The sequence below is a fragment of the Chelonia mydas genome, chromosome 2 (assembly GCF_015237465.2).
Source record: "Chelonia mydas isolate rCheMyd1 chromosome 2, rCheMyd1.pri.v2, whole genome shotgun sequence".
Classification (NCBI taxonomy): Eukaryota; Metazoa; Chordata; order Testudines; family Cheloniidae; genus Chelonia; species Chelonia mydas.
Genome location: NC_057850.1, coordinates 67,343,019 through 67,370,015, shown reverse-complemented (window position 1 = coordinate 67,370,015; position 26,997 = coordinate 67,343,019). Strand labels below are relative to the sequence as shown.

At 40.4% G+C, this 26,997-nt stretch overlaps 1 protein-coding gene across 1 annotated transcript in view; it reads left to right on the top strand.

The window, feature by feature from the left end:
• Positions 1-26,997, top strand: part of RP1 (RP1 axonemal microtubule associated) — a 295,779-nt gene that overhangs the window by 104,547 nt on the left and 164,235 nt on the right. Inside the window, exons 18-25 of the mRNA XM_043539623.1 lie at positions 1,411-1,613; positions 9,214-9,300; positions 12,563-12,695; positions 12,960-13,111; positions 15,945-16,099; positions 22,386-22,444; positions 22,754-22,798; positions 26,564-26,727. Coding sequence (XP_043395558.1) covers positions 1,411-1,613; positions 9,214-9,300; positions 12,563-12,695; positions 12,960-13,111; positions 15,945-16,099; positions 22,386-22,444; positions 22,754-22,798; positions 26,564-26,727 — 998 coding nt within the window. The remainder of the gene's footprint in view (positions 1-1,410; positions 1,614-9,213; positions 9,301-12,562; positions 12,696-12,959; positions 13,112-15,944; positions 16,100-22,385; positions 22,445-22,753; positions 22,799-26,563; positions 26,728-26,997) is intronic.

Below are 26,997 nucleotides of genomic sequence, written 5' to 3'. Positions count from 1 at the left end.
GCTGAGACTCCATTCATTCATGCTTCACTTCCAGGTTTGTCGTTTGAGATTTGCAAGTACATCTTTATCCTCAACATTGGGCAAAAGATCAGTGGAGGCAATCATTGAAGTGAATTTATCTCTCTTCCAAAATTAAATTTGGTCAGGCCATCAGCTTGTGAAATTTACTTGTAATAAGTTGTGTTCCTCTCTAGTGACTAATCCACATAGAGGCTAACAGCTTACTATGCCTGAAAGCCAATAGGGTTACTTTCTTTAACTTAAATGGCAGAGGTCTGTGCTTTGGGGCTAATGATCTGTGGTATGTTATGCTCATTTTGTGACTTGTGAGTTAGAATCTGACCTGTAAACACAGTAAAAAGTTTAATTTTTTTTTAAGGGTAAAATAAAAACTGGGTGAGTGCGTGAATTTAAAGAAGTACTGAGTTCAAAGCTGTTCTTCCATTTAATTTCCTCAGATAGTCACTTTTTTTATTTGAAACTTAATTTGACTCTGCTTTCAGGCATTAATGATTCTGTCAAATTGAATATTATGGCACCAATCCAGGAAATACTTAAGCATAAGCTTAGCTTTAAGCACATGAGAAATCCTTTTGATACCAGTGCTGAATTATCCTAAATGCTGGAAGAAATGAAAAGTACTCCACTATATACAATTGTTTTAAACAGATAGTGAGGGCCTTCACACCACAAAAAATGTTACTGTCATGGTCTCACCCCTCTAAAGAAGTAGAAACCAACTTACTCTAAAACAATGGAACCAGTATAGCACATGACATGGTCCCACACAGGAAGAGTTTCTGCACCCCACCTCCCCGGCTCTATTTGGAAGCAGCGCAGTAAAGTACTTCATACAGGATCTCTTGTCAGTTTCATTTTGCTACCCTTGACAGCAACAGATCCTGAATAAGAAATTTCTTGAACACCAGTGTATATAGCTGTTTGAGAAATATATGATTCAACTCACCCCTATTTAGCTTGCACATATTTTAAAGCAACAGACAGCTATTTCAGTTTTACTTTATTGCTCTCCATTTTTAAATTTCTGACTTCATCTTCTGATTGTGACAATGCGTAATTCCACAATGAAGATAGGTAAAGAGATCTTAGAAGCTGGTGTTTCCATTGAATCATAGAACATTGCAGGGATGGGGAAGCACATTGTAGGGTTGGGGAGTACACATTTGAGTTGCTTGGTCTTTTCCAGTTTGATTTTAGTAGTTCAATTTCAGCTAACCAGAACATTTTGGACTAGACAAAAAACATAAATCAATCTTTTTAGCCTCCCTCACTTACAGTGAAAAAATACAATCCTCTTTCTGTTATGTTTCCTTTATGTGCTGATGTTACAACAGGGACTGTCAGTTTCATGTCAATTTTGATTTACCACTAATGTTCTGTATTTCACAGAGGAAATGAAAAATACCCAAGGTACCAAGTATCCCCTTCCTTTAGATGATGAATGGAAAGTGTCAGTGCTGACAGGAAATGCAGGAACTCAAGCAAATGTCACACTCTGGATATATGGAGACAAAGGAGTAGCTGGACCAATAACTCTTGGCAAGGACAACGGGGAGCAACTCTTTCTTCCCAGGCAGGAGGATGAATTTCAGGTAGCTCATGAAGGCTGGGAACATTATTTTAGTGAATACCTTTTCAAAGATAATTCTCTCATGTGATAGGGAAAATGTTTTCTCCCTATACTTACTGCATAAAATAAATCTATATCTAATGTCTCTGAATTCTGTATTAAATTAGCTAAATATATATAGTACATGGCAGAGGAAATACTCTTTTCTCTCATATCTTAGACAAGCAGGGGAAACTGCGGAAGTAAATTGCTTTCTTTAAGGCAATTAGTTTAGGCAGTTGGTTTGAAACTAGTCTTAGAAACCATCTACCTCTGCACAAATCATATCCACTGAAAGATGAGTATCATTTACAGGATCTTTAGAAATGAAATGCATTCTTGAATACACTGTTGTAATCATGGCTCAAAAATGAGTACTGCATGGTTGGCTCTGCTAAGAGTCATAACCTCACCGTTTTCCAGCTAACTAATGCCCTAATAAAAGACTGAAATGTAAAAGGTTTATACATGGTATTAATAGATTACAATAACATGCATGTTACATTGTCAGGATCTGATCCTGTTTATATCCTGCAATGAAAACAAAAGGAGTTTTGCCGTTGACTTTATTAATATTATTAGGATCCAGTTTGTAAAGGAGCTTACCTCCAGATAGAATGGAAGGAAGAAATTACTATTAACAAAGGGCTAAAGCTTCTCTTGGTTCTCACACAAAGCTTTTATAGGAGGGACATATCCTCTTTTGTTGTCTTCCAGCTGGAAGCCATGTATGAATTAATTCACCAGAAATGATACTTCCCATCATGTACTAGAACTTGCTGTGTGTGCATCTTCTATACTAGTGTAGTTGTGACTCACACCAAGATCCTTATTGTCCATAATAATAATTAATAAGTACTTTGTACTAATATGGCTTAAGCATTGAGGCTATTAGCTGTGATGTTAGTTTTGGAAATATGTACAGTGTATATTTCACAGAGCTACGACCCACTGGGAACTCCTTTCTCTTCACTAGTGAATAATTTATAACCAGTTTTGGGTAATAGCATGTCTGCAATATTAACTTCTCTCCCTGTCCATAGATTCCCTAAGATATGGACCAATTGTCCTGCTATAAAATAGATATCCATTATAGCCGTGTCTATGAATATTGATCTTGAAGAAAAGAAGAATCTCTCCATCAGCAGCATGGGCTGCTACACTCCACACACTGACGCTCTGGCTTTCAGGCCTGACATAACAAATATCAATTAAAACATTTCCTCTCATTAGCCTGCAGTAGACAAATCCATCAAAAGCTAGCTAATGAGTAAGAACTCTTTTCAAAAGTGAAATTGTTTTGTACCTGTGGATCAGTGTGAGTATAGCAGTCGACGAGAATGGGGCGAGGAATGCAAGATTGGTTTTATTACTGATTCTCTTTATTGCTTGTGTGCTTGAGCCTGACGTGTTTCCACTTGCACTTTGTTAAAGCAGGAGACTTCACTTTTTCATTTTTAAAATGATCGACTTCCTCAGAGGTCTAGCTAGGAGTTCTAGGAAGAAAACTGTCTCAGACAGCATTACGGTAACCCAGGGCAATTTGAATCTCTTTCCTAAAGCAGGATCCCCTGGGAGAATAACATGAGGGGGAAAGGAGTCCAGGAGAGCTGGCTGTATTTTAAAGAATCCTTATTGAGGTTACAGGGACAAACCATCCCGATGTGTAGAAAGAATAGTAAATAAGACAAGCGACCAGCTTGGCTTAACAGTGAAATCCTTGCTGGTCTTGAACACAAAAAAGAAGCTTACAAGAAGTGGAAGATTGGACAAATGACCAGAGAAGAGTATAAAAATATTGCTCGGGGATGCAGGAGTGAAATCAGGAAGGCCAAATCACACCTGGAGTTGCAGCTAGCAAGAGATGTTAAGAGTAACAAGAAGGGTTTCTTCAGGTATGTTAGCAACAAGAAGAAAGTCAAGGAAAGTGTGGGCCCCTTACTGAATGAGGGAAGCAACCTAGTGACAGAGGATGTGGAAAAAGCTAATGTACTCAATGCTTTTTTTGCCTCTGTCTTCACGAACAAGGTCAACTCCCAGCTACTGCACTGGGCAGCACAGCATGGGGAGGAGGTGACCAGCCCTCTGTGGAGAAAGAAGTGGTTCGGGACTATTTAGAAAAGCTGGACAAGCACAAGTCCATGGGGCCGGATGTGCTGCAACCGAGAGTGCTAAAGGAGTTGGCGGATGTGATTGCAGAGCCATTGGCCATTATCTTTGAAAACTCATGGCAATCTGGGGAAGTCCCGGACGACTGGAAAAAGGCTAATGTAGTGCCAATCTTTAAAAAAGGGAAGAAGGAGGATCCTGGGAACTACAGGCCAGTCAGCCTCACCTCAGTTCCTGGAAAAATCATGGAGCAGGTCTTCAAGGAATCAATTCCGAAGCACTTAGAGGACAGGAAAGTGATCAGGAACAGTCAGCATGGATTCACTAAGGGCAAGTCATGCCTGACTAATCTAATTGCCTTCTATGACAAGATAACTGGCTCTGTGGGTGAGGGGAAAGCGGTGGACGTGTTGTTCCTTGACTTTAGCAAAGCTTTTGACACGGTCTCCCACAGTATTCTTGCCAGCAAGTTAAAGAAGTATGGGCTGGATGAATGGACGATAAGGTGGATAGAAAGTTGGCTAGATTGTCGGGCTCAATGGGTAGTGATCAATGGCTCCATGTCTAGTTGGCAGCCGGTATCAAGTGGAGTGCCCCAAGGGTCGGTCCTCGGGCTGGTTTTGTTCAATATCTTCATAAATGATCTGGAGGATGGTGTGGATTGCACCCTCAGCAAGTGACACTAAACTGGGAGGAGAGGTAGATACGCTGGAGGGTAGGGATAGGATACAGAGGGCCCTAGACAAATTAGAGGATTGGGCCAAAAAAAATCTGATGAGGTTCAACAAGGACAAGTGCAAAGTCCTGCACTTAGGATGGAAGAATCCCATGCACCACTACAGACTAGGGACCGAATGGCTCGGCAGCAGTTCTGCAGACAAGGACCTAGGGGTTACAGTGGATGAGAAGCTGGATATGAGTCAACACTGTGCCCTTGTTGCCAAGAAGGCCAATGGCATTTCAGGGTGTATAAGTAGGGGCATTGCCAGCAGATCGAGGGATGTGATCGTTCCCCTCTATTCGACATTGGTGAGGATTCATCTGGAGTACTGTGTCCAGTTTTGGGCCCCACGCTACAAGAAGGATGTGGAAAAATTGGAAAGAGTCCAGCGGAGGACAACAAAAATGATTAGGGGACTGGAACACATGACTTATGAGGAGAGGCTGAGGGAACTGGGATTGTTTAGTCTGCGGAAGAGAAGAATGAGGGGGGATTTGATAGCTGCTTTCAACTACCTGAAAGGGGGTTCCAAAGAGGATGGATCTAGACTGTTCTCAGTGGTAGCTGATGACAGAACAAGGAGTAATGGTCTCAAGTTGCAGTGGGGGAGGTTTAGGTTGGATATTAGGAAAAACTTTCACTAGGAGGGTGGTGAAACACTGGAATGCGTTACCTAGGGAGGTGGTGGAATCTCCTTCCTTAGATGTTTTTAAGGTCAGGCTTGACAAAGCCCTGGCTGGGATGATTTAGTTGGGGATTGGTCCTGCTTTGAGCAGGGGGTTGGACTAGATGACCTCCTGAGGTCCCTTCCAACCCTGATATTCTATGATTCTATGATTCCCTATTGCCAAAGTCATGCAGACAGCTATCAGAAAGTGGAAATACCCTTGCCTCTAGAAATAAAAGGAATCACATCCCTTACTCACGTAAGTAGACATTACCTGTTGAATCCCCTTTGAGGCTGCTAACATGAGAAAAGATTGCCTGGGCATATTATACGTACTATACTAATGGACACAATTGGCTATACCCTTCTCTAAAAATTATATCAAGGGGAATCCTTCTTTTGGCCAGACAAATAGGTGCGAAGCTTGTTCTAGGCAGATGTCACTCCTTGCATTTCCACAAAGCCAATACATTGCCTATTAACACTGACACAAAAGAGGGCAGGCAGACCGGCCAGCTGAACCATTAACCAAATGGGATGGAAAAGGATAATCAAAATAGGCATAAAACATGACAGTAATACATATTCAGAGTTTTTGAATGAAAGGATAATATATCAAGTTTATTGACTCAGAACCAGGTTATGACATCCTTACTCTAATATCATCATATCATATGATCCTATTGACTCATGGAGTAAGGAACTACACAACATGGGTGAGGGTATCAGGATCTGAGCCCACAGAAGTAAATTACTGCTGACTCAAATGGAGAACATCATCATCTTCCAAGTGTGGTGATAGATTTTGTTTTGTTAATATAATTTAAGTTTCCCTATCTTCCCACTGATCTCAGTAAATGACTTGGAATCCTCCAACTCTCACCTATACCCTGTGAGCTGCTCAACCTGTGGCAACATCAAGGAAAACAGGAATATGAGTTAACATTATTTTCTTAAAAGGAAAAGGAGTACTTGTGGCACCTTAGAGACTAACAAATTTATTTGAGGGTCAGCTGCTGGAAATGGCCCACCCTGATCATCACTACAAAAGGTTTCCCCCCCCCCACTCTTCTGCTGGTAATAGCTCACCTTAAGTGATCATTCTCATTATAGTGTGTATGGTAACACCTATTCTTTCATGTTCTCTGTGTATATAAATCTCCCCACTGTATTTTCCACTGAATGGATCCGATGAAGTGAGCTGTAGCTCACGAAAGCTTATGCTCAATAAATTCGTTAGTCTCTAAGGTGCCACAAGTACTCCTTTTCTTTTTGCGAATACAGACTAACATGGCTGCTACTCTGAAACCTGTCATTATTTTCTTAAACATTCTTTGTATTGGCCAGGCAAAGTGTTCTGGGGAGCAGTACAGTGTTCTTATAAAGGCCGCTGGGCCTAGAAATAAGAGTTGGGGAAATATTAAGCTGTGAGGGGAGACAAGGAAACTTTATTTTATTAATGGAAATAGAGAGTAGGTGGATAATATATGAGTAGGGATTTTTAACAGAAAGGGTAAAAAGAAAACTATTTAAAACAATGTAAATAGCTCTTTGGGATTTGAACCAGCAGTGAGCTGGGCTAGGAAAAAGGAGAATATGACAGAGGATGCTGCCATAAGCCTTTTAGTCAGAAGAACACTCACTGAGAAATAATCTGACAGTAAATCTGCCTTTCAAGTGCCTGAGAACCTCTACTTGTACTACAATATATAGGATGTGAAATGATTTGTATTCAATTTAAATAATGATAACAGTTCAGCATCAAAACAACCTGAAAAATGGGATAGAGTTGGGCTATAAGAGTATCCTTTATACTTAACGGTGCAACAAAATGCTTTATAAAGTAAAGGTGCAAGTGAAATACAAACTGTATTCAATCAAAAAGATAAGAATACATCAGTGACTTCTAACAGTTTACAGATCTCTCTATGCCATTTTTTGGAGCTGGATTATTTAGGCCTTTTGTATCCTCCGTACAATTTTATGACTAATACTAGGTTTTATGTTAGAAAACCTATCATTTTTTAACCGTGTTGCTCTAATACATCCTGAGAGATGTTATTTTGCTGCATGGTTTACATTTTCATATTCACGAACTGGACAGATGCTCTGAATATTTGTCAAAACAACTCTGCAAAATGGCAGTAATTTCTGGAAAGTACTCCTAGGTCTAAGTGTACCTCTGAGCGTTGACTGCACTTTGATTCACTGGTATATTCCAGAAGAGAAAGGGGATTCTCTATTCCATGCCTTGTCTGTTCCAATCCTAGATCTGGGATTCAGAAGGTCCAGCAAATTCATATACTTACACTGGCATCTCTACTGTTTATTTTCTGACCTGAGTTAAAAGGAGACTGCCAACATTGAGGGATTAAGATTCCCCTCAAGGATGCTGAATTTAATTGTATTGAGGTCACTGTTATTTAGTGGCCTAACTACAGTTGCTCCTTGAACCAACCCCATGTGTATTACTTAGCCCTAAGTCAAGAGTAGCCTTTCTTCTTACATACCTGTTCCAAGAAGCAAGTGTTTAAAGTGTCATAAAATTGCTTCTCTCATTGTGACAAATGGCCAGTCTATATGTAGGTAACTAAACTTGCTCACTGGGTCTTTTTTTTTTTAGCTATAGACCCGATCCTGTATTGGGATCTGCTTGAACAGATGCCTGTGCATATGTCAGTGGGACTTGGCGCATGTGCAGGGTTCCACTCTAGGAGACCCCAATGCCGGAGTGAGGCCTGAGGTTTCTCTTTGATCTCCTTCACCGCTGTGTACTCAATACCTTTTTCCTCAACAGGAGGTTGATGGTACATTTGTATTCATATGATTTGGGATTTGTAGTCAGATTCTATTGTATGGTCCTGTCTGCTCAGAAATTGTTAGCCCGATTCCCTTGTCACGTTAGTTTTACACCAAGATGTCTCCCCTATCTTTGATGGAGTCAATCCTGATTTAGGCTGGTATAAGTGAGAGGAGAATCAGGCTCTTAGATTCAATGGACTCTTTTAGATATTGTACTAATCTCCCACTTCTACCAGCTAATCTGTCCTACCTAGCCGGGTATTACTAGATCCCCTTGAGTTTTTTTGACACGCCCTTATATGTTAATAATGCCAATTACATCAGTGTCCTCTTCCACTGCCAAGTATAGTAGTTCATCTGTTTTTGCTTTTAAGCATCTCACATTGATCCAGCATGTTTCAGTTTTCACTTTTGATGGCATGCCTATTGTTATTCAACTTTATAATCTGCCACTCTTTTACTTTTCCAGAATGTACCTCTGATGTAAATCGTCCCTCCTCCAGCTCAGCTGTAATTTCTGATCTATCTTTTACTGGACAGATTTACGTTTGTGTCGCTCACCGTTCAGCTTTGTCCAACCATTTTTTTCCCCAATCTGCAAGTTGAAACCATCTCAAAAATATTGCTAATTTTCTGTGCCAGTATCTTGGTTCCACTGGGGCTAAGGTGGAACCCATCTAATTATATTGGCGCCTATGCAGAAGAGAAACTGAATAGCCTATTTTCAGGGCCAGATTTTGAAAAGGGGCAGTCCAAGGTTTGCCTGAAAATATGCATGAATTGTTGCATGCCTATCTTTGTACACATAGGTACTTCACTTTCTCAAGGAAATTGGGAAAGAATGACAGTTGTGCACGTGGACTAATTTTTTAAAAAATGTGGCCCTCGTTAGCCAAGCTGAATGAATGGCAAAAAGTGTAAACAGCACAAATGGTGAAAACAAAAACATTAGTTTTTTCTTTCACCTGCAATAAGCTAAGACACAGGAAAGGAAATATTTCGAGGGTTGGGTTTTTTTGCAAAACAATCATGAAAAGATAGCAGCCTGGGCACAAAATACACACGCCCACTCTTATTGTCAAGAAGCTTCGCACGCAGTATGTGTGGGCAAATAGAATTGTGTAAGGCTGCCTTCTAATCTTGAATCAACTGCAGGGTCAGTTCTCCAATGGGGGCTTTGGTTAAACAGCCTCTAACCTTCACATCACAAGCCAAGCAAGCCTGAAGTATAGAGCTTCTATGCTTGATCCTTATTTACATGTGCTGTTTTGTGTTTAAATTCAGGTTGAAATAAAATATATTGGAGAATTCTATAAGATAAGGATAGGACATGATGGAATAAATGAACACCCAGAATGGAAGTTAGAACAGGTAAGATTTTTATGGTTAATTTGCTGATCATTCTTCAGCATAATTAGTGCTTTAATTCATTGCTTTGTGACTTTATAGTAAATCTTGTAAAAACTGAATGGCACAGGTTGGGTGATAATTAAAATAATAATTAATACTTATTTAGCACTTTTCAACTCAAATCACTTTATAGAGAAGAGTAAGTATCATTTTACAGATGAGATAACTGAGGCAGAAAGTGGTTTAAGAGACTTTCCCAAGGTCAGTAGGCAAGTCTGTGTCAGAGTCAGGAACAGAACACACTCTGAGCTCTGTTCATTAAACTACTGCTGCACCAATTTGACTGGATAAACCTAATCCCTGGTGCTCACCAGATGGGCCTATATTATTCATTAAAGTATCCAAATGCATTAGAAAATAAATTAATAATTTATAATAATAATTATAAGGAAGTTGACCCAAAGCATTTTCTGGGGTGTGGTGATAGTTTGGGGTAATTCACTCAGCTCATCACTGATCCCCAAACTTGATTTGTTTTGGTTAAATCAGTGCTTTTCAACCTTTTTTCATTTGTGGACCCCTAAAAAATTTCAAATAAAGATCTAGACCCCTTTGGAAATCTTAGACCGAGTCTGCAGACCCCCATGGGTCCACGGACCCCAAGTTGAAAACCACTGGGTTAAATGAATCTGTAGCATAAGACAGCTGAAGACTAGCTGACATGCATACCTGCAATGAAAGACCAATCTGAATGTCAAGGCAACATGGTGGAATGTTTTATTTTCAATAACAATCAAAACTTGAGATTTTTCCTCTGGTTCAACTTTTTTGGCACATTTCTAGTTGTATGCAACCACAGAGTCCTTTGATCATGGTATATACTGTACATCCTAGAGTATGTAAATAGTTACTTTCCAGGGCCAAGGAGAAATTCTTTGACTCTGGGGGAAAAATACCTAATTTTGCAGTTAGCCAGGGCATTCAGAGAAGGTGAAATTACTGACAGATTGTGTAATCCCAAAATACATGCCACCAAAGCATTTACATAAATGTATTATCACTGTCAAGTTTATAAAAGGGATGGGCCAGAGCCAAAATTTTGCATTTAAACTCCCGCAAACTTGGCTTTGTTAGCATTTTTTTTTCTAATGTGCCAATCACTGTGGTACCTAGGTGCTAATTTTGAAGTATTGATACTCTGTCAAATTTTGCATCCTAAAAAATGGAACTGTATTTTTCAGTTTGCAGTAGATTGCTCTTATATTACCTCTAGAAATTGGCTGTGAAAGGTCACAGAATTTCAGCTGCACCATCGACAGTTTCATGGGGGGAAAAAGACCAAAGTTTGGCTATAAACACCCCAGTGATATCCTTGCACCCAATAATATCCATGCTTGGAAAAACATATTTCAGAGCTACTAAGTGACATAATTCAGTGACAGGTCCATCAATAGCTATTAGCCAGGATGGACAGGAATGGTATCCCTAGCCTCTGTTTGCCAGAAGCTGGGAATGAGTGATAGGGGATGGATTACTTGATGATAACCTGTTCTGTTCATTCCCTCTGGGACAACTGGCACTGGCCACTGTCAGAAGACAGGATACTGGCCTAGATGGACTTTTGGTCTGACCCAGTAAGGCCCCATTCTTATGTTCTATTCCACTCTATTTTGCTAAATAACCCTTGGTAGAATAAATTCATACTAGCACAGACCTATCATGTAATATTCCTTTCAGAACTCCAGACCAAGTACTTGTGCTTTGTCTCCTATCCTACATGTATGGAAACACACATGCCTGCCTTTTATTCTGTCATTTCATTTTACAAGGCCTGAATCCTAAAACCAGAACTGCATGGCAATAGCAGATTTTTGACATTAGCTCAGAGGCCTGAAGTTTAGGAATATCAAACCTGAATAGAAGTTTAAATGTTTCAGTTTGCTCAAATGATTTCAGGAAATCTATTTCCCAACCTGTTGGTTACAGCACATTTCTTTAATATTTTAGTCCAAACTTCATAGGGCAACTCTGGGATTTCAAATAATTCCCTTCACTTAAGGAAACCAATTAGCTTGAAAGTTGTTGTTTTTGTCAATGCACCTAACATTTGTTGTTGCTCTGAATCTGCAGGGGGAGGTGTGCCAATAACTATTTGAGGTTGTCCTGTAAATTCAATTAGTGATTGAAAATCACTGCTGCAGAAGTATTTCATGTTGGAACCCAAATACTCTCTTTTAAATGAATATTATTTTAAGTAAAATACATGTCCACTTTAATGGGGAAGCAACTTAAAGGAGTCTTTTCTCCCCCTCTAAAATGTGCGTTTAGAATTTGAGTGCAAATATCTAATTTCATAATTTTAATAATAAAGCTTTTTCTAAGAATACCATCTTTTAAACAGCCTCAAGAGTGTAGAGAGAGAGAATGGTTTTGGCAGTGAATGCCTGCTGCTAATGAAGGTTGAGAAAGGGAAAACTGTAGTATGTACTGCTATAATCGAAGGCCAATAATAACCATCCCTAAGAAAGAAAGGAAAAAAAGCTCCTCTAATAACATGAAGCAACAAATAAGACAGTTATTACCATAGCACTCAGTAGCAAATAGCTCAAAATTTGGATCCTGAACTATCTTGAAGTGGTGAATGTGTAAATGTGTTTGGATGCAGGGTTTTGGTTTGTTCCATTATAGAAGCAGGAGCCAGCTACAGAATTTGGATCTGGATCCACCAATTTCAACAAACTGATTTCTTAGAATCTATGAAAACACATGCTTTCCTCCACCAAAGTTCAGAGGGATTTAGATTCAGAAATTTGGTTTCAGCCCATTTCCATTTATAATGGAAAGGTGCTGTAACAGACCCATGTCCCTTTCCAAAAACCTAGTCTCTCTGCTCATTTTTCAGAATGTTTTCATTCTGCAGTTCAGAAAGCAGTTTTCCATGGAATTTATCCATGGACAAAAATCAGAACCAGTGATGTTTAGTAAGGTAAGAAGGAAAATTTAATTCATGTGTTTGCTCATGCCAAAAATAAGACATATTTTGAGAACTCTTAGCAGATCAAAATAATAGATGTTGGCAGTTACAGCAGAGATACCAAGGAATGAGTGAGTATAAAGATTCTCTCTAAAGATGGTCTTTTTAGTTCCAGGTGGAGGCACATTGGTAAAGTAGTAACAAAATTAGAAATGTAAAATGAAGAAAAAAGTCTCTCTTAAGTATTGGGCACTGCAGAACTGGAGAAACTGCATTGCATCATGGTTGTTGCTACTGCTTCTCCCCTAGGTGACACTGCAACATGTAAAGAGCAGGAGGACTCTGAACTTTCCAGCAAACAAGTGGTTGTCAAGAAGCCGTGGAGATGGAGATATTATATGTGAACTCCCAGTAGAGGAAGCAGGAAAACCCATTTATCCAAGTACGTGTATACTTCAGAAGTACACACTTAGGTGTACTGGATTCAGGTTATCTGAGTTATATTCCACAAGCAGTATATTCATAAAGGTATTGTTAGTAATCTCAAAAAACACTTAAATTTAGTTCTTGAAAATATAATCTCTGCAAATGTGTGCAAGCCAGATTTGTGGTAGTGTCTTCATTGTGACTGAAGGTTGAACACATATGAATTGTGATCTCTCTGTATGAATAACTAACTTGTGTTTTTCTTTCTCGGTTTTGCAAGTTGTGAGATACCACATTTATGTTTACACTGGCCATTTGGAGCAAGCTGAAACAGACTGTCCGATCTACCTATGTATATATGGAAAGAGAGGTGACTCTGGTCTAAGACTTCTGCATAAATCTGATATGCCAGTGAAATTTCAGAGAGGAATGGTAAGTTTGAGCAAGGAAGTTTGCATATTCACAGAGACATGTTTAAAGTAGCCCTTATACATGCTTAAAATTGGTTTTGAGGGGAACTAATCAAAATCTTGGACACAGATACACTTCACTTTATTTAGCTACTCTTTTATTAAAGATTTTCATAGATATAATACAGTACATTTGGTGCTTGCCATTTCTGGGAGATAATAATACAAGTGAGGAAAAAACAGGACCTAGTAAACCAGAAATGAATAATGGAACAAGAGTAAAAATGGGAAGTGGGGGGAGGGAACATTAGGGAGAATAAAAGAATAGAAAAAGAAAAGCCACAAGGGAAAATACAGACATTTTCAGTCAAAACATAAAAGATCAAAATTGGACACAAATGAGTGCACAAAAATCGTTTCATGGCTTCAAATCTCAGTAGGAACATTTGCTGTCTATTTCTTCTAACACATGACAGTTTTGGAAAGCATTTTGATACTGATTAATGCAATCCAGGTGTAAAAGAAACTATCTAATTTGTCTTTCATGTACCTAAGAGCCTCACCATAAGCAAAATACACAAGCTGCATTCTGCAGCATAGTTTAGTGGACTGAGCAAGAGACCGAATTTCAGAAATTACTGAGTTCTAATTCTGGTCCTGTCACTGAGGATACATCTACAGTGCAATAAAACACCACTGGCTGGCCCATGTCAGCTGACTCAGGCTTGTGAGGCTCAGATTGCAAGGCTATAAAATTGTAGTGTAGCTGTTTGATCTCGTGTAAGCCCGGAATCAGGACTCCAGCCTGAGCCCAAATGACTATGCTGTAATTTTATAGCCTTGTATCCCGAGCAAGCAGACATGGACCAGCTGCAGGTGTTTTATTGTAGTGTTGACATACACTGACTTTCTGAGTGCTCTTGGTAAGTCACTTGGTCTCCACTGTGTCTCAGTTTCTCCGTCTGTAAAATGGGTGAAATTTAATGCTTACTAACCTAACAGGTTGTATTGACATATTTGAGGAATACTTATAAAATGCAAAGCGTATGTAAATGCTAAATTATTCAGCACAGTAGAACATCCCAGATACACTGAGAAACTGCAGGTGGTCTGTGCCAATTTAACAGCATAGAATATAAATCTGCCTTATTAGTAATGCATTAGATATAAAATACTGCACAAAGGAGTTTAAATTCAAGACATAAAGAGATCTCTTCTGGGTAGGCTGATGAGAGTGTCCTGTATTATATAGTTTATACAAAAAGGCTAAGATTGAGGAGATTCTATTCTTCACCTCATTTGTTACAGAAGCTGGAAGGTGTGTAGTGAATGAGGCAGGGGACTGCACGAACAGAAAGTAGCATCTGCTGGTTCAGGCAGTTGAATACTGCCCTGGAGAACTGGATTCTATTCCTGCCTTTGCCACAGAGTTCCTAATGTGATGCTGGGCAAGGCACTTAAACCAAACTTTCACAGGTGGCCGTGGTGTTCCTCATTTTCTGGGTACTCAACTTGAGATGCTTGAGCTCTGATTTACTAACTTGCTGAGCACTCATAGCTGGAACTGAGGTTAATGGGAGCTGTGCTCTGAACATGTAAAGTGCTATGAAATACTGAGTACTCTGAAAGATCCAGCCCTACGCTTCTAAAATTGAGCACCCAAAATTAGATGACAATTTTGGCTTTAATCTCTGTTCTTCAACTTCATCATGAAATGGAGATAATAACACCACTTCACCTCACCTCAGCAGAGTACTGTGAACACCAGTTCATTGACTGCAGCACAGAAAAACCAATGAGGAAATGAACAATTCTGTATTCAGTGCAAGGTTTGGTTGTTGTGCAGTAAATAAAGTGGCGGGCGCTGGAGGGGGCAGACCCACACAGAACGAGGAGGATAAAAATAAATATTGGAGAGTTACCCATCAGTGAGCTCTGTCCATCCTGTTCACTGAATGAAGCAGGTGGTCCTGTGGAAAATATAGTATGTGATCATATAATTAAAGAATGTCTCATCATGCATATGCACAAGGAGGCTGAACTAAGGTTACATGGACACCCCTAATTCTGGCATTTCCTATCTTTTGAGTGCTTGACTTTACAACCTTAACATGCTTTTAGCGTTGTTGTTTTTTTTATATCTCTGCGTGTGTGTAATAAATTTATACTTTTCACCTCTTCCCTTTGAATTTTTCTGTTAAACATGATTCAGACTGTTAAACTTAGAGAGAGAGAGAGTTTGCACAAGAGAACTGTGTGCTCTTCGTGAGGTCAAAACTTGGCCAACCTGAATCTTTCACCTGATCAGCTGCATGCCTCCATTAAAGCAATCTTCATCAAACTTTTGCACAAATCTAAATGGATAAGCAGAACAAAGTGGCTTTTTCAGCATAGTGGCATTTAAATAGAGGGGGGAACCTCCCATGAAGCAACTATGTCCCTTACTAAGAAAATAGTGTTACGGTATTGTAAAGTAATCACCCCAAACACTGCTCAAGCATTATTGTAAGGTGTACTGGATCAGTACTGAAGAATTTTGCACTACTTTTGGGGAAGGATCGTAAAGGTAATTTACATGAGGTTTTTGCCAATATTATTACATTCAGATTTTTAGCTTTGGGTAACCCTTGTCCACTTATTACCTGATCCAGAATCCATCGAGCCAATGGAAAGACACTGGTTAACTTCGATGGGCTTGAATCTGCCCCTTTGGGAACAATCTGACTCCCATTATATCCAATTGGAATCTTTTCCTTGGCTGTAAGGAGAGTTGGATCAATGTCCTTAAAATGCTGAGCAGCTTTTAGCCTTTCTTACTGCTGTTATGAAGTGTTGTCTGAACTGTTGTCTTCTAGGTGGATATGTTTGAAATGGAAGCTGTATCTCTTGGAAAACTGCAGAAGGTGCTATTGCACTGCGAGGCCAGTAACGAGGCGCAGTACTGGTACTGTGAGAAAGTAATCATCAGAAAAGCTGGGAAGACATCTGAATATATTTTCAACTGTGAGAGGTTGTATATATACTACAGCCCTTTTGTTTTTAAACTTGCTTTGTCTTCCCAAATATCATATAATCCTTTAAGGCTACATACCCTTTAGATGATACCTATGTGAAACATTTAGCCAATAGATGTGCTCAGTTTGGTTTTTCCAGGACCAGGCAGATAAACTCATATTACTTATCACTCCAGGACTGATTGCTTAATTTAGTGATTACCAGGTAGTGTGTGCCAAAGTAACTCCGTACTTCATTATGTTATATGATTGATTGTGCAAGTGTCTCTGTGTCACATGTGGAGCAATGCTCTAAGGTGGTGGGTGAGAATTTCCCATGAAAGAAACAAAGATAAATCATACAAACAGGTTTTTAAATTAAAGCCTAATTCTCCATGGGAAATCCACGAGGAGCGCAATCCAGGAGTAGCATTTGTTCTTGCCGAAGAGATGGCTGACATGCCAAAAAGGGGAAAGTTTTCTGGTGGTTACCTAATTTAAGTTATTAAATCAGTGTAACCCCCTACCCTCCCTCAGCAAGCAGGGGTTACACCAGCATAGCTAAAGTCACTTGAGAAATACCACATCATCCAGCCTTTTTACATTTAACAAAAAGAAGAGCTGTGGAAACCAAAGACCTGCTCAAGCACATACATATTCTTGCACTGCAAACTCTCATACATGTGAATAACTTTATGTGAGTAGACCCACTGAAATTAGTGGATTGATAGGAGGCAATGTGCCCCAGTGGACAGGTCTCTGGATTTGGGGTCAGGAGACCTAGCTTCAGAGTAGCAGCCGTGTTAGTCTGTATTCGCAAAAAGAAAAGGAGTACTAGTGGCACCTTAGAGACTAACCAATTTATTTGAGCATAAGCTTTTGTGAGTTACAGCTCACTTCATCGGATGCATCCGATGATTGATTGATCGATGATGATTGATGATAGTGATCGAATATCACTACAAAAGGTTTCCCCCCGCCCCCCAGCTCTCCTGCTGGTAATAGCTCATCTTAAGTGATCACTCTCCTTACGGTGTGTATGATAACACCCATTTTTTCATGTTCTGTGTGTATATAAATCTCCTCACTGTATTTTCCACCGAATGCATCCGATGAAGTGAGCTGTAACTCACGAAAGCTTATGCTCAAATAAATTGGTTAGTCTCTAAGGTGCCACTAGTCCTCCTTTTTTTTTTGAGACCTAGTTTGTATTTCCAGATCTGTTGTTGATTTGGTGTAAACTTGGGCAACTTGCTGAACTTGCTGAACTCTCTGTGCCTCAGGTTCACTATCTTTAAAATAGGAATAAAAATGTTCACTTGCCTTTGTAAAATGTTTTGAGATTAAGGCAACCCTATGAATTATTATAATTACTTTTATTAATACTGATGAGAATAGGGATTTCTCATGTGAGTAAGGGATGCAGGTTTGGTCACATACTAGTTGGTGTTTCATCAATATCTTATATCTGTTTGTGAAAAGATACAAACAGCTCTCTGACATTAATCAGACAGAAGGCTCTATAGAGAAATGAGGCCAGCTGCCTACCTCAAGCAAGAAAGATCAGCTCAGTATCATATCCATCCTTCAGTCACATGGCTCAGACATCATGCATGACAGGGCACTTCGGCGTATTCATTCTGTGATAATTAGCACCTAGGAGGCTGGTCAGCAGAAAATATTCAGCAGCAGAGGCTCTAAAGGTGAAAAGGAAAGAGAAGTTATATCATTCCTGCCTTTGCGACTGCTATAAAAAGAACATTGCTACTGACGAGAGTTTAAAATAGGGCAGCAGGACCACCAAGGGATGGCTTCTTTATTGGCCAACGAAGCTGCAACACAATGCTCTTCTCAAGGAAGGAAAATGCTTTGTTCCTCAGACATGCTTCTGATATGCTTTATCTTCACAGCCTCATGGCTTTATTTTCATTTTATACTGGAAGACTTGATTTTTTTTTCTGGTTTGTAATATAAGATACCAAATTCCTTAATTCTCTCAGTTAATCTGGGAAATGTCGACATTTTTTCTGATTTAATAGAATCCTGACTTTTGATTTTGCACAGGCAAAATCCAGCCATTCTCATGGATTTCAATTAAAATGTTATTTCTGTCTTGGGGTTTTAAAATTATACATCAACATGTTTTCAGCATTTAGGATTACACAATATATCTGCATAACCTGCTTTTAACAGGAGAGCAGCATAAATAAGCCAACAGCCCAGTGTGTGCTGTAGCACTGAAAACTAGAAGGTCAGTTAGTTAATGTATTAAGGTTCTTAGGATCTGGTGCTATGAAATGCTAAGTGCTTCTTTCAAGGTTAATTGAAGGTGCTCAGCACCTCCTGGGATTTAGCCTGTTAGTGAGCTGGTGGGAAGGTACCAAGGTACCTGCCCTCTGGCCCTGATTCTTGGAACTATGTGTGTGCTTGTTGTTAAGCACATGCCAAGTGCTTTGCTGATCTGGGCTAGGAAGCTCAGAACCATATAGGATCAGGCCCCAGCAGCCTCACTACAGCAGTCCATAACTACTGATTAATGAAGAGGCTCTCATGTTGAGATTGCAATAGCCTTACTATGTGGAAGGAAAAAGTTCCTCTAAGGATAATCCAGAAAAGAGAGAGGAAATAAGAATGTGAAAAGCAATGTGTAAATGGATCAGTGTTTAACGCTCTCTGTTTTTAGTCAGCAAGGCATAAAACACATCTTTAGAAAATGGTTATATTCTCCCCTTTTAAATCAAAGCTCCTGTTTTCTGAAAATAAAGAGCTGGATATTTAGCAGGGGGTTAATTGACCTTTTTCCTCAGGTGCCACTGTTAATCATTTCTGGTTATCTCAGCATCTATTCCTGTTGTTGCAGACCTTGCTCCTTTTCTTTGTCAGTTTCATGCTATTCTTTGGTGTGAAACTGACATGTGGCGCTTGGAAACAGATAGAATGAGACACCCAGATGCAGCTCTGATTTTCTGGCAGGTAGCAAAGATTTGAGAAATTGAACATTTTCTCTTGTGCCTTCAGCTGAATCATTTTTGTTTCCTATGAGGCAAAGAATGTTTTGCACACACCAAGCATGCGTATACCACCTGATCGGTAGCAGAACTATGACAGATCTGCAGTCAGAATGTGGGAGGAGGGGAACCCCTGCAGGGAGTGCAGACATCCTGTATACCTCACAGCTGAGCATCAGAGGGGCTTCCTCTACCCTGACACATAAGAGAGATTTGACATGAGTTGGGAGGGGTATGCACCTGCAACTTTGTGGATATCACTGCTAAATCTCACCTCCCACCATTTGAGTGTACAGTTGTAACACCGACAACCTTTCGGTAGCCGGGATCAAACCTGGGATCTCTGGGAATCAATGCATGAGCCTCTTTAGCATGAGCTAGAAGACAGCAGTCTCTTAGCCAAAACTCTAGCAGGTTAATCAGTCTCTAGCTCAGGGGTGGCTAACCTGTGGCTCTTCAGAAGTTAATATGCAGTTCCTTGTATTGGCACCGACTCCAGGGCTGGAGCTACAGGTGCCAACTTTCCAGTGTGCTGGGGGGGTGCTCACTGCTCAACCCCTGGCTCTGCCATAGGCCCTGCCCCCACTTCACCCATACCATCCCCTCCCCTGATCCTGCAGTGCTCTCACTCCTCCCCTCTTCCCCCCAGAGCCTCCTGCATGCCATGAAACAGCTGATCGGGGCGGGATGGGGAGGCACTGATCAGCAGGGTTGTTGGTGGGGGGAGCCGCTGGGAGCTGGGGGGAGCTCATAGGGGGTTGTTGATGTATTACTGTGGCTCTTTCTCAATGAACATTGGTAAATTCTGGCTCCTTCTCAGGCTCAGGTTGGCCACCCCTGCTCTAGCTGGTCTGGCTGCCTCTAGAGGGAGACAGAGTGCCACACCAAGCAGGCATGGGTTACACAGTGGCAGTGGTGACTGCAGCTCTGAGGCTGGAACAGTGGAGGAACACAGGCGAGTGGAGGAAGATTCCACCCCACTTGACCTCTCTGGAACCACCCTGCACAATCCCAGATTAATTGGGTTTGGCACAGGCATCCAGATTTGACCCCATTCAGCTAAATTCATCCCCAGTGTAATTCCATGGAAGTTTGGGTCACATTAGAGGTTAATTGAGTTCACTAAACTGAAACTATGTAAATAAACCAGAAGCCTGCTCAACGGTGGATCTACATAGAAACAAATATTCATTTTTGCTGAGCAGGAAGTAAACAAAAGTTGGCAAAGTGGGTCCCAAAGTTTAGGGTGTCAAAAGCGCTCTTGGTTCAGTCTTTTCCTATTGAAAAGATTGGGCCAAATTCTGCCTTCAAGTACATCTGTGCAACCCATGCACTCCACTGGGATTGCAGGAGTAAAAAAGGCAGAATCTGGCCCTCTGTCTTCATCTTTAAAGCTCAGCTTTGGACTTCTTATTCATCTATTGCAGGATTTCCCTAACTTTTCATAGCATTCCTTCCCAAAGTATTGAACAATGCTTTGGGCCTGGTTCTTCTCTGTCACACCCATGCAAATCAAGAGTAGTTTCATGGAAATCTTAGTGCCTGATTCTCATGTACTCAGAGAAGTGTAAAGGGACATTGTGACATTTTGGGGACCGCTGGACCAGTAAGGGCCGCTGTCACTGCCTACCCTGTACTTAGATACCTTGGTGCTGTTCCGCTTACCCAAGATCTCACCCTGGCTCTCACCAGCCAAGTTACTCCTTGTAGGGTGACACCAACACTCTTTCATTCCCAGGCCTTCCCAAATCCATCCTTCCCAAGTTCTTAATTCCCAGACACTTGGACAAATTTCCTCTGGTTCATCACCCCCTCAAGGCATGAACGCAGCCCCCCCCAGGCACCAGTTTACTTTGGGGCACACTCTCCACACAGTTAGCACATGAGAGACCTGTTTGCGGTAAAGATAAAAAAAGGCTTAAGTAATAGAAAAGCCATAGATTCAAAGATGAAGTAGTAAGGGAGAACAAAGATATACAGGTGACACAGAAAAGAAACATAAAGATGCAACCCTTTTCTAATACAAGTTATCTATTGCCTTTGAACAGTTTCCCAGCCTACCCCTAGCTGTAATAGAATCCAGTGTTTCATGGACAGCACTTGCCAAGTGACTGTCAGAAAACCTTGGAAAAAGCCTTTTACAAGCAGGCTTGTGTCTACTTTTTTTTCTCTCAGTCCATGATGACTCATGTTTATTCAGAGTGAAGAAATCCCCCCCTTACCTGAGAGCCAGGATGTCTCGACAACTTTCCATTAACTCCATTGTCTTTTCCTGGCTAGACAGTGGGTTGTTGCTTGGAGCCGGTGTCATATAAATCCCTGTCTTGGAAGGTGCCCTCTGGGCTGTGATGTGTAGTTGAAATTGTAGGTGTGGTTATGAGCACAGTTTTCTATATGCATAAATACATAGATTCGTAACCACAGTATGTACACATATCTCAGAATGACGATCAAGTTCAGAACATTCCAGGCTTGCATGAAAGGCCTTACTCAGTATGCTTATAGTACAATAATACAGTCTGCAATCAGTTGGTTCAGCTGCTCATTTGGGGGGTTTAAACCTTTGGTTTTCCCCTTGGGCTGTCTGGACCCTGATAGTTACAGCCATAAATGCACATGAGAAACAGACCCAATGCTGTGCACCAGGGTAAAATGGTGGTATATGAAAGTAGACTAATGGCCCTCTGTCATCCCCTGATTAGGGATAAGTAAACTGAGCTAATTCCAGCTCGTTTTCTCTAACTTCTAATATGCACCAACTATCTCTGTGGATACTCCCATACTGGGGCGTCATGTCATGGGGCTTTCCATAGGTTGGCTTCTTCTTCAAATGGAACAAATACTGTATGCACTTCTGGTCCAGGGACTGAGAGTTTACCTTTAAGTAAAAATAACTATCTCTTTGAGGGGTAACAAGGCTAGAGTTATGGGGTAGGCAGTCCTTATCCCAACTCTTTAAAATAAGACTCCTTTGATTTTGATTCAGCTGTTGTGGGTGAAGCTGGCTCTTATTTTTTCCACACCAGTTCTCTGCTATCTTGAATGTTGTCTTTAGGCCCCAATCCTGCAAAGGTGCAGTTAATGTCAGCAAGGGCTCTTAAACCTGCACAGTCCCTTTGTAGGATCGAGGCCTGAAGTTGTACTATGTATCAAACTATAAGGCACCTGCTCAAGAGACAATGCCCCTGCTACTACTCATGTTCAACATTCAAAATAATCCTCCGATCATTCAGTTACATGCAATGAAGAACAAATTGATTCCAATCTTCTTTCTTATTTGCTTGCTTATGCTCAGGTGGCTTCCATTTATGTCCCAGGGAATAATTCACTCAGAAATTGAGCTCTACCCGGAAGGTAAGGGTTATTGTTACACTATGGAGATGAAATAAATAATTTGTATGGTTTGCTTAGAATCTTTGTGCTGAAATTATACTTACAATTTAACCTTAACCCTTTTGCAGCTTCCCCAGTTCCATTTCCCAGGCAAGTTTTTATATATGTGTGTGTTTATATATTATATAATATTTATTATGAGGTGAGAGAGGGACGATTTGCTTATGCAGGAGCCTAAGGGTTAATATCATGCTGTCTTTCCCTCCACCTTTTCTTAATGTAACCAGCCAGGTCTATTATTAACTGCACTTCATATTTTATTTTTGGCAGAACTGCAAATAAATCGTCAGCTGAAAATGCAAGATGAAGCAAATGGTAAATCCTGCTGCTGCTTTCTGTATTCTAATCAAGAGTGTCTCTGTTTCAGAACTACCTGCCTTGCACATTTTTTGCCTATTTATTTGCTTTTAAAATTTTAATTACAATACGCAATTTGACTAAGCCATGAACTCTTCATTTTGATTTAAATGATAAATCACTTCAACGGTGCTATTTGCAAATTCTTTTCCTTATTCTATCATTTTTCATGCCAATAATTTTGAGGTCTTTCACTGGTTATCTGGGCATTTATAATTTTCCTGGTAATTAATGATGATCCTTCTTAATTTTACTTTCTTTAGTTAATCTTTCCATCATGGCTCTGTGGCTTTTGTCACCCAAGGCCATGTATAATTAGCTCTTTCTATTAGTTCTCCATTTTCCAATTCTGCCTGCAATTTCTTGTTTGTCCAGATTGACTTTTCTGTCCTGATACAATTATGTTACATATATCTGAATAACACACAACTTTTCCCCCCGGCTGTAAGGAATAGTTTATGCTGCAGCTTGAGAAACAATTTAGAAGATGTCAGGAGAAAGTTTTAAAATGTGTTCATAATTCATGGTAGCAATCAAGATATCCACTGAGACTCAACTACCTCTTTTCAAGTGGTGTCCCTAAGGCAAATCGTTAATTATAAAATTTGTATCTATTATACAAATTATATTCAAATCCACATTTTACTTGTATAAATTTTATTTTGAATAACAACTACATTTGCCTTAATCCTTTTATTGCCTTTCTCAGAAATAATATTTTCTATGCAGTTACCAGGCTCTGTACTGAGGTTTCCTCGTTAATACTGCCATAGTTCCACCAAACCAGTTCCTAGCCTTTAGTCAATTTTAGAAGGAACTCTGTCTAGTCCTTCCTGCGTCCACAGAACTGGACACTACATTGTATCAATTCAGCCAAGTGTGTCTGACTGTGCAGTAAAATCACTGCATATAGCAATGGCCACTTACATCTAGAAGAATGATGGGGAGTGGGGCTCTAAGCTCATGATGCATTCAGTTCACTTATTTTCAGTGGACATCACAGGCTTGGGTCTGCAAAGAGCACTCCGAGTTTAGCATTTTGACCCTGATCCAGAACCAGAATGAAGCACCATCTTGCTGACTGGTAGAGCTGGTTGATAAAAATCTGAGTACCTTTTTTTTTTCTGTTGAAACGGAAATGTTTTGTGGATACCTATTGGCTTTGATGAAAATATCCTCAGTTCTAGGCTATATGAGAAATGAGCCAATCCTAGAATGCCACTAGCCCAGTGGTTAGAGTACTTACCTGGGGCTTGGAAGGCCCAGGTTTAAGTTCCTGATTCAGAGCAGGGACTTGAACCTGGACTCCAACATCCCAAGTTAGACTGGGCTATAGAGTCAGTCTCTCTCTGTTCTATTGGATGCTCAATTATTTATACACAATGGAACAGCTCCAACAGGAAATATTAAGAGAGAAACTGACTGATTTTATAGCCCATCCCAGTGGTTAGCGCACTTGGTTCCAGGTGGGGATTAGAAATTCTTGAGATCCTTATCCCATACATACATATCACTGTATCATTCTCCTTGTCTGTCTTTATTACTGTCTTCTCCACTGCCACACACTCCTTTTACTTCTGCATCTCTTCTTATACCAAACAACAAATCACATTTCAAAACTTTTAGGAGTTCAGTGCAAGCAAGATGGGTGCAAACCAAGACCCCCAGCATGCCTCCGGGAAAATTCACACCTGGTTGAGATTAGGATTTGGACTTCAGTGATGGCCCCATACTGCATAACAGTCCAAATTTAAACCTGAATCCAAATATCCCTATCTTTCGAGAGTTTCAGCTCAGGAGGCATAGCTGAACTTCACTGCTTGGGCCCATTTCTACTTGTAAAGGGTTCCTTTAGGGATGTCTCCCCTGCGTTTCCCAAAGCTAGGCAGAATGTCCAGACTTGAGAGCACTAATAATGATACTTCGGGACTGCACTGTCTGCCTTAAGGACACAGATTGAGGATCATAACTGCCCCTCATCCCCTCCCGCCCCCCAAACTCCCAAACCCAAGCACAACACTCCCACACCATTTAAGTAGATTTTAGGAGAAAGTTCTTACTAACATCATACGAACATGATGAACAGTCTTTAGAATGTAGGAGGAAAGACTTTTGGAACACTATAATTGAGGCAACATAGAAATCTAGGCAAAAAAATATTTTTTTAGCACATTTAAAATTTAGCACTGCAGTGTCTTTCCACAGAATTTTGGAACTCAGAATTTGAACTAAGGTACAACATGCTGCATTTTATATCTTGTCAATAATGTTCTTTATTTGTTATGTTATCTGTTAAGTGATGAGACTCCAGTGTTGGAGTCGGTAGTCCTTCAGAATCCACCTTTTCACCTCTTTAATGCTTCTACCTTCAGTATTTTTGGGGTAATCCTTCCTCCAATGGAGGTGAATGTATCTCCTGCCACCTGTAAATGTGGTTCCTTTTCTAGGAAAGTGGGTCTCTAGAAATTGACATGAGGGGGAAAATTTTCAAAGGCACGAAGGGGAGTTAATTAGCTGCCCAACTCCCATTGCCTTTCAATGGGAAATGGGTCTTTAGCTTCCCCCGTGTGTTTGAAAATGTCCCATGAGGTCCTTATTCCCCACAGAAACTTGTTATATCATTTTCAGTGGGAACCCAGCCCTTACCGGCACGGAAAACAGGAGATCACACTGCTTATCCCAACTCCTCCCCGAGGAAGCAGTAGAACCATGGCCCAAGAAAAAACATTTCTGTCTGATTCCTGAGTCTTGACTCATGTGGCAATTAACAAACCCAAGGCTTTTTATTAATAAAACTGCAGTATATAGTGTGGCATTTATCTACAACAACTCTGTGGGCTAGGATTTTATTTTGTTTTCTCCAAACTGTTTTGCTTTCTCCAAAATGAATTAAAGTCACTAGGTGGAACCTGTTGCACACACAGGGAAAAAACCACAATAAAAGAAATGGCAGAGAGTTCATGATTCCTGCTTCTCAGATGTAGAAGCACAATTTCTTTTTGTGAACTGATCTTCTTAATGAGATTTGTATTAATATCCAATTGCAGATATTTATGTAACATGTATGCAGTGTATTGCAGAAGAAATGGCATTAAAGTATACAGAGATCAGGGATGCCTTATATCAGTGGTTCACAAACTTTTGTTGGACCTTTCCTTTGACACAGAGATCCACTCACAAATGATCTCAATCCCATACTTTTCCTCTGGCAACTAGCGTGCTTGGTTACATGACGCACTAATATTTGGGCAGGGATAAGGAGACAAGATGAGGATAATGTTGACTTAATTCAAATATTTGTAAAGGTTTTGAAATGTTCTGATACTTTTTGTTCCTATGGAATTTGTGGGCAGCAGCCAGGAGGATTGTGACCCAAATCCTGCAGGAAAGGATCCCCCCGCATCCATCACAGATGCTTCAGGTGGGAAATTGCCAGAAATCTCAAGAGAGCAGCCAGTTCTCATGAGATTTCCAGCCTAACTTTGCAGACTTGAGGAGCGGCCAAGATAAGCATCTGAGCTCTTGGATCCTTATCCAAGCTGAACCTGAATTTCCAACATTATTTTGCAATTCAGCCAGCATGTCTCTGAATACCATTGCTTCTCAGGTGCACAATAGTTACAGTCCCCTGGACTTGGTCATGCATGATTTGCAGTAGGCAGCTTCCCAGCCACATAGCAGTTACTCTGATAAAAGTGTTTCCATTTTATTTTTACTCTGCAGAAGGAGACTGGAAGATTACTGTAGTCACTGGGGGCTTCCAAACAGCTGGCACAACAGCAACAGTGTCCTTTTACGCTTATGGAGAAAACAAGTCTTCTGGTCCTATTATTCTGGGATCTGGGAAGCACCAGCTGTTTAATCCCAACAGCGCAGATACATTCAAGGTACAGTACTGTTTTATATAAACATTGGAGAATTTACTTACAAGACATATTTAAAATGGGTTTACTCAACAGCGGATAATATTAATAAAGAGGACTCAAGCAACAGGTACATAAACTGGTTTCGTTTTTGTTTTGCTGAATTGTTCATGGATGCTGCATGAAAATTCCCTGGCAGAATGGTGGCATCGTATATTTATGGGGATAGTCAAGTCAGCATATGCAGGGAAAAGCACATCAAGCAGAAGATTCTTGGAACTTGCTTCCTGTGGC